Source organism: Plecotus auritus (genome assembly GCF_963455305.1).
Source record: "Plecotus auritus genome assembly, chromosome: 2".
Lineage (NCBI taxonomy): Eukaryota > Metazoa > Chordata > Mammalia > Chiroptera > Vespertilionidae > Plecotus > Plecotus auritus.
The window spans coordinates 119,248,329-119,259,629 of NC_137771.1; the positions used below are offsets into that span (position 1 = coordinate 119,248,329).

Consider the following 11,301-nt stretch of genomic DNA (forward strand, 5'->3'; position numbering starts at 1 on the left):
CACTGAGATACATCATCAGCTACTTCACACTGGTACGCCATTAGTTCTGCTCGATTGGGGATCCATCTAACTGACCAGTGCATTTGCCAGGCCATGTATCACCCTTGTATAAGAAGGGTAGATGTATCGACTAACAAGTACAACAGTAGGTGATTGATAAATTGAATAACAGATAAGCTAGAGAGATAATTAGATAAGAGCCAGAGAACTGCTCTTTGTGCAAAGAATAGCTCTGGATAAAGTGTTAACAATGGTTCTCTCTAAATAGGGATCCAGGGAACATCAGAAGAATTTATTTTCTATTTTCCTCCCTCCAGTAGTGTTTGAGCACATATTATTTTTATACTTAAAAAGAGAAAGTCAGGGCTCTCCCTTAAGAGCATGCCCGAGCCTTTCCCTTTCCCTTTGCCTTCTCTCACTTCTAAGGCCCGTCCTTTACCTCTATAACTTGTTTCCTAAGCCCATTTATTTTATAAGTAAATGTTCTCTTATTTAAAAAAGAGAGAGAGAGTTAAAAACAGTCTAGTTGTCCATCAATAGGGGATCAGTTTGAGGTTTTTTATTGATTTCAGAGAGGAAGGGAGAGGAAGAGAGAGAGAAAAAAACATCAATGATGAGAGGGACCCATTGATTGGATGCCTCCTGCACAGTCTCCATTGGGGACCAAACCCACAACCCAGGCATGTGCCCTGACCAGGAATAGAACAGTAACCTCCTGGTTCAAAATCAACACTCAACCACTGAGCCACAGCATCCGGGCTAGTTTTTTGTTGTTGCTGTTCATCCTCACCTGAGGATATGGAATTGAACCCCACCTCTCCTAGTCCTTTCATTCTTTTCCCAGAACACGCTGAGGTTCTAGAACCTCAATGGGATGCACAATCCCCTACCAACCAAGTCAGGCCATGTTCTTCTGGCCTCAAAACAACACCCTTGCACAGCCAGTGTGGCTCAGTGGTTGAGCGTCAACCTATCTATGAACCAGGAAGTCACCTTTTGACTCCGGTCAAGGCACATGCCTCGGTTGCAGGCTCAACCCCCAGTAGGTAACCGATCAATGATTCTCTCTCATCATTGATGTTTCTATCCCTCTCTCCCTCTCCCTTCCTCTCTGAAATCAATGAAAATATATTTAAAAGCAAAACAAACTAAAAAAAATAAAAGCAAAACTAACTGAAAACACATCCTTAGCATTTCTGCCTTTGCATTTCTCTTCCTATCCCCTCTTTCCTGGAACACCTCTTTATCCACCTACCCACATTCTTTCCATTTTTCAAGGTTCCATTTATGTCCAACCACTTTTACAGAGACATCTCTGCACACCCATCCACCCTTCACCCATCACCCTGTCCTCTGCATGTATGTGGAGCTACATTTCTAAGCCTTCAGTCCAAGGGACATAGACATGATGGAATTACATTTCTGAACATGGCAGATTCCTATGAGATGCCAGCTTGCAGTGCAAATGTCTAAAAGAAAATAGGATAGGATTCCTTCATTATCTAGCACCTACTACCTATGTGGCCAGGCACTGTGCTCGGGTTATACAATGACAAGCAAGGCAAACATCATTCTTGCCCTCATGGAAGTTAGAGTAGAAAAAAAAAGAGAGAGAAATAATTAAAGAGTAATAAAGCAGTAATGCTACGGCTGGGGAGAAACAGAGGGCTCTGGGAGCACAGAGCAGGAGCATCTAAACCAGTACCAGCGAGGAGGCTGAGTCAGTAAGGACCTCCTGCATGGGCGGGCGGCATCTGTGCTGATGCCTGAAGGTAGCGTAGGAGTTAACCAGGCAAAAAGCAGGGAAATAATGTTCTAGGCACAGGTAGCTTGTGCCAACTTTCCGAGGCCAGAAGGAGCAGAGCCAATGGAAGAAACGAAAAGACTTTCAGTTCGGCTGCCAATTTCAGACCTGCAGCCAAAATAGAAAGGACTGCCTTATCATGGCACACCTCACATGAGCTTCCAGCACAGGAAGAGCAGCTGCTCTAGGCTCAAACACCACGTAAGTTGGAAGGCAACTAGTTAGCCTGCTTTTCTCAGTGTTCTCCTGGTCTCCCCAGCTAGACTGTCAGCTGCCTGCGGTCCAGAAACCGGGCACACATTTCTCCCCGCAAGGCACACTGCAACGCAGGGACACAGCAGGAGTTCAATGATTTTTCCTTGTAAATGCTGAAACAGCTATTGATTCTTTAGGCGCCACAAAGGAAAGGTCTTGGGAGATCGCAGCCCCCATCCCATCTCAATTGGGAATGAACAGTAATAAACTTTCAACAGAGCTTACCTGCCAGGCAAAGCAATAAGCATTGCATATACACTGAGTGGCCAGATTATTATGATCTCTGAACGCATAATAATCTGGCCACTCAGTGTATTTATCTCAAGTGGGTATTCCAAAAGTATTCTAGACTTTTGCTGGAGATCAACCACCTATTTGCCCTGAGCTTTCTATCAGCCAGTCCAAAGGGGAAATCTGATCAGGTGCACTATTTATAGTATCTTTGATATCAAATAAACGAGGTACTCAAGAGAAGTACACTGAGTGGCCCGATTATTATGCTTTCAGAGATCATAATAATCTGGCCACTCAGTGTATATCCAGACCTCACTTCATTTAACAGCAACACAGGAATGAACATCATCTTTTCCCTTCCTACTTACTGTCTGCTATGTCTAGATGGAATGTTAAGTAAAAGCTAGAACTCTAGGAAAGAGAGCACACAGATAAAGGATAAGCTGCAGGAAGTCCATATGACCTGAGACTTGCCATAAGCAGACTTCTTGAGATGAATTTCATGGAGAATCCTTGGTTAAGATTTTAGCAATTACTGGGTCAGTTCATTTCTAAAGAAAATAATCCAATACAAGAAAAACACTTTGGTTACATAAGCTCCAGCCTTCAGTTACTGAGCTATGCCTAAGATGGCCTTAGACCCCAAATCTACCACTCCAATGATTTTTCGTTTTCTCTTGCAATTTTTATAACCCCACCCCTGACAATTTAAAAAGAAATATAAATATATTTGTATTGATTTCAGAGAGGAATGGAGAGCGAGAGAGACATAGAAACATCAATGATGAGAAAGAATCACTGATCGGTTGCCTCCTGCACACCCTACACTGGGGATCAAGCCTGCAACCCAGGCATGTGCCCTGACCAGGAATCGAACTGTGACTTCCTGGTTCATAGATCGACGCTCCACTACTGAGCCATGCTAGCCAGGCATAAAGGCAGTAAGAAGTAACCTGGCTCTGTTTCTCCTCGAATACACTTTACCAGCATTATCTAATTAATCCTCTCAACAAGTCCTCAGCAGTGTACCAGATCTAGATATCAATAAGGTAATCCACTGTAGGTATACTATTCATGTCTGGTTTGTTCATTTCATCATCTCTCCCTCTCCAGCACCAAGAGTTCGCAAACTCTAATGCTTCATCCACCACTGGAGTTATCTGGTCACCAAAGATACCTAATTGCAGGGCCTAATTATGGGCATGTAATTGGCATGAGGCAACACAATGTAAGGGCAGGAGCACAGGTTTTAGAATCACAATTCTAATCCCATCTCTGCCACTCACCTATTATGAGATCCTAGGCCATTTATTCAACCTCAGTGAGCCTCAATTTCCTCAACAGTAAATGAGATAATAATAGGTACCTGTTCACAGGTTCACTATGAGGTTAAAAGAAAAAATGTATGCGAAAGCACCTAGGATTATGGAAAAAAAGTTTTATACACGTGTCAGGAATGTGCTTCATGGCTGATTCAGGTGCTGTCTCCGGGAAGCACCGATTCAGCTCCCTGCCTTGTCTGGCATAAAGCAGGTCATCAACAAATGTCAATTACCTCCCCTCTTCAACTCTCCATTTCTCCATCCCATCCTCCTTCCCTCCATCCCAAACGAAATTTGCCCAACTTGTAGTTACAAACCAGATTCCAAAAAATAAAAAGTACACCCTCCTCAGAAGGGGTTGGGTATTCTCTGTCCAAGATGCTAAAACAAAAGGCACTAATGATGGGCATTCCTATTTAGGTTCCTTAACAGGAAAAGTGACTCTTAGTTCTTACTTTAAATTTTATAAACTGGATTTGAATCCCAGATCCAGGTTGTCATTCAGAGTCAAAATCAGCTTATTCTACTGCCATCTGATTTTGGCCAGGTAGACAAAGTATGTGCATGGGGAGGAGAGGCAAGGGGGAGGCAAGAAGAAAGTTGTACTAAAAGTCTACTATGTGCCAGCCACTTCAAATGTTATCTAATCTTCCAAAATATCACAAAATAGGTACTACTCTCCTCATTTTACAGACAAAGGAACTAAGGCAGCAGGCAGTATTTTTTGAATGATAAAAAGCCTCAGCCTCGCCATTTTGCCTTAGTGGATGGAGCACCAGCCTGTGGACTGAAGGGTCTCAGGTTCAATTCTAGTCAAGGGCACATACCTCGGTTGCAGGCTCCATCCTGACCTTGGTCAAGGTGCATGCGGGAGGCAACCAATCCATGTGTCTCCCTCACATTGATGTTTTTCTCTCTCTCTCTCTCCCCCTCCATTCCACTCTCTTTAAAAATCAATGGAAAAATATCCTCGGGTAAAGATTAACCAAAAAAAAGAAGTTACTCAAGCATGTGCTCCAGCAAAATGAAGGCATAAACCAAAAAAGAGGAAGACATGGGACACAGCACTTTCAGCCATGGAAAGAAGTATAAAGAAGTCCCAGAATGACATAGGCCTATACAGAAATCAGAATCCAGAATGGCTCAGAAAGATAAAGGAATCTGGGCATAAGCTTAGGGAAAGAAGGCCTGATAGAATTGATGGCACTAAGAGCCTAGAGTCCCAGGGGTGGGCAAACTTTTTGACTCAAGGGCCACAATGGGTTCTTAAACTGGACCGGAGGGCCGGAACAAAAGCATGGATGGAGTGTTTGTGTGAACTAATATAAATTCAAAGTAAAGGAGCGGAGGGGAGAGCAAGAGAACCCTCCGCTCTTTCGGCTCCGCGGGCCGGATAGAACAGCTGAATGGGCCGGATCCGGCCCGCGGGCCGTAGTTTGCCCACGGCTGGCCTAGACAATTTTGAGATTATAATAAAGGCAAATAATATACAAACATATAAAAAGACAATTAGAAATACCAGAAAAAAATGTTTAAGGAAGTCAAGGTACAAATATGAAGAAAGTAAAAAGTGACAGCCTGGCCAGCTGTGGCTCAGTATTTGAATATCTAGGTCACCTTGAACCAGGTCACCATTCAATTCCTTGCCTGCTCGATCCCCATTAGTTGAGTTTCTATCTCTCTCTCTCTCTTTCTCCCTCTCCCTTCCTCTCTGGAATCAATAAAAATATATATTAAATAAATAAATAAAAGTAAAGACACAAATTTAAAAAACTAATGAGAGAAAAAAGAAAGTATCTGACTTTGGTGCTAGATATATCCTCTTTTGATTAACCCAGTTCTGACCCCAGACCCAATGTGCAAGTCTAAAATCTAATCTTAATACACAGGCAATGAATTATATTTATAGAATCATAATAATGTAATTGTTTCCTACAGATTTTCAACTTTAAGAATAATTTATGGATAAAAAGGTCAACTTTGGGGCAAAGCACAAAACCTTTATTGGTTATGGGTTCAGGGCTTTGGAATGTTATTATCATTGACAAAAAACAATTACTATAACTGGTAGCTACCCAAAACTCCTTGACTTACAAAATGGGAAGTCAAAGAAATACTGTCAAAAGTTGACCAAAAATATACAAAAGTGTCCTAACAAACTAAAAACAATATAAATGTTAAATCTGAGAGAGGCATAAGCTTAAGGAGCTACATTCTCACTTTCATATCAGGAGTTAAAGTTGGTAAGTCATAAAGTAATGGTAAGCCCATATTAAAGTTAAGAAGGTAATAATCTAAGAATTAAATACAGAAATATTTTAAAAAATTAAATGGTTTTCTTTGGGAGGTTTAAGGAGGTTAAGGAAACCATTGTTTTTCAACAAAAGTATTTCTGTTCTATTGAATATATTGCCAAGTGCATAGATCACATTGACAAAAATAATTTTCTACCACATATGTCAAAAAAGGCAATACATGAAAATTATTACTAAAAATTGGGAGTGGTGGGCAAATATTATAATTGGAATTATATTTAGGAGTAAGGATAAAATATTTTTTAATAGAATACTAGAGGCCCAGTGCACAGATTCGTGCACCGGTGGGGTCCCTCAGCCTGGCCTGCTCCCTCTAGCAATCTGGGACCCCTCAGGGGATGTCAGAGAGAGCCAGTTTTGGCTCGATCCCCACAGGCCAGGCTGAGGGACCCCACCGGTGCATGATCATCAGGGCTGGGGAGGGACCGTGGGCGGGCTCCAGGGCATGTCTGGCCAGTCTCACCCAGTCCTGATCAGCCAGATCCCAGCAGCAAGCTAACCTACCAGTTGGAGCATCTGCCCTCTGGTGGTCAGTTCGCATCATAGTGACTGGTCAAATGGTCTAACAAATGATGGGACACTTAGCATATTAGGCTTTTATTATATAGGATTATTCAAATAAAAATTTTCTGCAAGATTTGAAAGTTCTATTGAAGCCAGAGCATTCTTTATATCTTTACTTTCTGGTTATGTACAATAAACATATATTCCATTTATAGCCAGAAAATTTTTATTTTATTTTAATGTGATCAATGTTCAAAGTCAGTGATGTGCCAGGTTGCTAAGAGCCCAATACCTACACACACACTCAGCCTGATTTATGATCTTTAGAGAACAGCAGGAACAATGCAGTCATTTTCAGAGGCCATGTGTTTTAACGTTTGATCCTCTATGGTTATATGCTATCCTACAGGAATGCCTGAATAGCACAGGAAAGGTGCGAATGCTCAGGAAAGGTGCCCTTTAAGAGGTTACCAGAAAGTGATTACATCATATACCTAGGAACAATCTTCCCTGAAAACAATGACAAAAAGCTCTTTGAAGTATCTTAAGATGTCCAGGCTTTGTTATCCATACAGCTCATTGTTCAGCTGGTGAAGTGAGTGGGGATAAAGGTGGGTGGGGAAAATGGAAAAGTGCTCAGTACACAGAGGGCAACAGATTAGAGGTCCAATCCAGGGTCCACCATTAAATGACCACATGACTTTCCCAAAGTCAAATAATTACCCTTTCCTTAACTCAGTTTTTTTAGAAAAAAAAGTTATTCATTTCAGATTTATGAAACCCTAGCCTCCTGACCTAGGATTCTACTGCTAGCCCTGTTTCACAAATGTTGGAGCAAAGTAATGAGCAGATTTTGTGAAAATTAAATCAGAATCAGTTGCCATCATTTTTTGCACTTCTATTTATTCCACCGGAATACAGTGCCTTTTGAGATTGTGCAACAAAGTGTAACATCTTACATTTACCTCACTCCAACTTAAAGTTCCAATAGAAACTCAGAGCGCCCTGGCCAGTTGCTCAGTGGTTAGAGTGCCAGCCCTCAGACTGAAGGCTTGCGGATTCGATTCCCAGTCAAGGGCACATACCTCGATTGCAGGTTCCCCAGTGATACATCTCCCACTGCGGGATGTATCTCTCTCCCTCTCCCTTCCTCAGTTAAAAAAAAAAAAAAAAGAACCTCACAGAACTTTGGGCAGATTGCTAATGTTAAAAGACAATAGTCATGCCCTGCCCGCTTGGCTCAGTGGTAGAGCTTCAACCAGGAGGTCACAGTTCGATTCCCAGTCAGGGCACGTGCAGAGGCAACCAATCAATGATTCTCTCTTACTGATGTTTCTATCTCTCTCCCTTTCCCAAATCAATAAAATACATATTTTTTAAAAGACAATAGTCATGATGACTTAATTTCTTTAATTCCTTTAGCTACTTGGCCAAAAAATTTCCAGGGATAGCATCAGATCAGGCTATCCTACTACCTATTTTTTCAGCTGTTATTTTCACTGAGGACCCAGTAAAATGAAGACACACTTTGCTTTAGGTTGGGGAGTGATTGTAGTTGGGGAGATGGGCAGAGGGATCAGGGCAACTTTCTCTCTAAACTCAGGCCAACTTTCACTATTACCCTAGTTTCACAAAGATAGTTCTGAGCTATTACAATCATTCAAAATGTGTATGAAAGGGAATTATTTTGTTTTGCTTTTATTTGAGGGTTGTTGTTTTTTTCCTATCTTTCCTCAGATAATGGGTAAGCCCAGCTCTTATTTCTTATATACTTTTCTGTGTATATTCATAAACAATTTAAAAATCATTTGGGCCAAAAATGATCTCCCCAATTACTGTAAATTATTATGTCTTTTTCTATTTTATTTCTTACTAAGTCCATTTCTAGAAAGTTCACCATAAAATATTCACAATTGCATTTACCTATTAATACAAGAAGCTAGTTATTTTGGACCTTTATTAACTACAGAAACTAATGTCATCCTTCAGAACAACATCATCACATTTAGGAAAATGTCATGTTATTACATCCACACACTTGAATTCCACCAGCCATTTAAAACTCATAGGACTGAGCACATTTCCACACTGTCAGTTAAAAACAGGGAGAAGACCAGTGGTGGGATAAAATGGCCACCAAGTCTGTTCCAGGACAAGTGCTTCCCAGCATTGCACCAACCCCAGGAATAAAATAAAGAACTCCTCCTCCTTGCACAAGATGTCAACAGCTTTGGGATGGGAAAGAAATCCTTGGTCACCAGTGTGAGTCAAAGTATTGGTTATAATAAACCTCGTCCACTATTGTATATTCTTTATTAGGGCCCTCAGATAGCAATCAAAGTATCAAATATTAACACCAAAGAAAGGACTGATTATATTTTTTAAGTAGCATCTAATGTCTTAACTTTCAAATAAAGGCTGCACCATCAAAGAAACATGGACTTTAAATAAGCAAAAGGCAAGTTCTTCTAAGAGAAGTTTCCCTCAGTGGCTGTGAACAGCCAGCTGGTACAGGCACTTCTGAACCAAGTGGTCCAGTTGGCACAACTTCCACCTGGGCCATGGATAGCCTGAGCCTCCAAGACCTCACTGGTTGGTTACCTTTCAAGTTCCAGCTTGGTTCCTCCTCTGGAATATAATTATCTTAGGGTACCACAATGAAAACAATATTCTTTATGTCTGTGAACCTATTTTCCTATACAGTCTCTAACATGAATCTAATGTAAAATTCATTACATCAGAAAGCCGGAACAACGTGAAGGGAAGAATGACAAAATAGGCTCCTGATTCGATGGTATTTTGTTACCAAGTATGACATAATACAACTCCTGACCCAATTTCCACACAATGCATTTGTCCAGCCCACAGCTACTTTACCAGCAGTTGCTAATTACATCACTGTGCTGTGTGGTCATTACATCACCCAGCTGGGAGGTTAAGGCCTACCAGGCAGTGTACACTTTTCCAGCTTTTCCCCAGAATAGAAACTGCAGACCACCTACACTACCAAGAGTCCCTCTTCTCCAGTCTCAGAACTTTTCTCACATGTTTTTGGTGTCACATCTCAATGGACCAGGCTCTGAGGTATCTGACTTAGAATGGGCAGAGATGGGGTAAGGGTTTGTGCCCAGCAGTCTGTATCAATACTCCAGATTCAGGGCAAAGTCACTTAAGTGTTTCATGAGAATCCCCCCAAAACTACTTTTATATCTTCTATCTCTAAGAGTTTCCTTCCATGTCCTGAATCTCCTGGGATGCCCTGGAAGAACATCACCAGACTCTCTGCTTCTGATTCCTTACAATTCCAATATCCAGGGATCCACTCCTTCCAGCTTCACAGATATTTGGGAAAGAACCCTGGAAAGACACACCATCATCACACACACACACAAACACGCGTACTCGTGCGCGCGCACCTCGGTATCAGGACTCTCTGCCCCTCCCCCTTCCCCGCTTCAGGCTGACTTACTTGAGGAAGTACCTCTGGCCAGTGGTCGTGAAGGTCATCTCCCAGCCCGGGGGGAGCGGCAACTCGTCAGTCACGTCGTAAGATTGCTGGCGGAGGTGCGCGTGCTGCTGTGCTGCGCTGATCGCGGCGCCCGCGCCTGTGCCCAGCTGCAGGGACGCGGGCGATGAGTGCGAGCGGACATGCTGGGCGCCGCCGGCCAACCGGGGCCCTGGGTGGCCGCCGGAAGAGTCGGTGCTGGACTGGCGCGAGTGCGAGCCGGAGTCAGGCTCCTTGAAGAATGATTCGGGCAGGATCTTCTTCCGCCATGAGCTGGGCTTGGGGTTCATGACCGAGTTGAAGAGGGCTTCGAGGTCCGTGTCTAGGTCCGGCGTGACATGGATCACTTGCTGCCCGGGCGGCGGGAGCGGATGGGGCGCTGAGGCCGGATTCATCTTCTACAAGGAAAAAGGTCAGATCAGCCTTTTATTTAAAGTCGGAGTAGGAGGTACGGGGAGAAAATGGAGAGAAAATAAAAAGATACAGATAGGTGTCCGCCTCGAGATCCCAGACACTCAGCCAGGAGACCAGCCGCATGGGGGAGGAGTCCCTCCTGGCCTCCAGAATTATGCAACTTTCTTGGAGCAAAAAAGTTACTGAGAGAAGGAAGAGCAGGGAGAGGGGGGAGGTAGCTGCACTCCGGATGTTGCTGAACTGTTGGTGGCAAAGAACAGGTCGCAGCTCTCCAGGACAGGGAGCCCCCCAAAGAAATCTCAACCCAAGCCAACTCCACATCTTGACCCCGGAAGCCCAAGGACCCGGGCGCCCTGGAGTGGTGCGCGGGCGCGCTCCAGCGGGCACTACCTGGGCGCGCAGCGAAGCCGAGTCTGGGCGTGCGGCGGCAGCAGTCGGGCCTGGGTCGCTCGGGGTGCGTCCCGATCTTGCTGGATTGGAGCCGGAGCCCAGCTGGCAAATCCGGACCCGCCTCGGTGCCTGGCAGTCGAGGGGCTTCGGCTTTCACATCCCCCAAACTGGTCTCAGGCCTTCGCACTCTTGAAGGAGGAGAAGCAGACAGCGCGGCCGCCGCAGCTCTCCAACTGTCCCATAAACAAAGTTTGGAGCAAACTCCCACTCCCAGGAAAGAGGCGGGCCCGAAAGTTGAGCTGTTGAATTATGCATGACTTTCAAATCCTGAGCCTGCCTGCCCCCGCTTATCCCTCCCCTTCCCTCTCCCCTCCCCCTCCCCCACCCCCGCCCCTCCTCCTCCTCCTCCTCCTTCTCCTTACCCCCCTCACTCCGGCTCCAGAAAACCTTGGGTGTGATGGGTACTTTGCAGGCTAAGAGGAGAAGGGTGCCCCCCACCCACTCTTGGTCGCGCGGACCTCTCCCGCGGAGCTCTGGAAGTGCATTCCTTTGAGTTTA

General features: G+C 44.1%; 1 protein-coding gene across 2 annotated transcripts in view; it reads right to left on the minus strand.

The window, feature by feature from the left end:
• The window catches only part of WWTR1 (WW domain containing transcription regulator 1), a 167,746-nt gene extending 156,715 nt beyond the window's left edge, over positions 1 to 11,031 (minus strand). Inside the window, exons 1-2 of one of the 2 annotated variants that reach the window (XM_080654258.1) lie at positions 10,744 to 11,031; positions 9,904 to 10,337 (exon numbers count right to left, since the gene is read on the minus strand). In XM_080654258.1, coding sequence (XP_080510384.1) covers positions 9,904 to 10,334 — 431 coding nt within the window. In that variant the 5' untranslated portion in view covers positions 10,335 to 10,337; positions 10,744 to 11,031. Of the gene's footprint in view, positions 1 to 9,903; positions 10,445 to 10,743 lie in introns of those variants that run through there. The other variant, XM_080654259.1, reaches the window with a different exon arrangement.
• Positions 11,032 to 11,301: the final 270 nt, after the last annotated feature.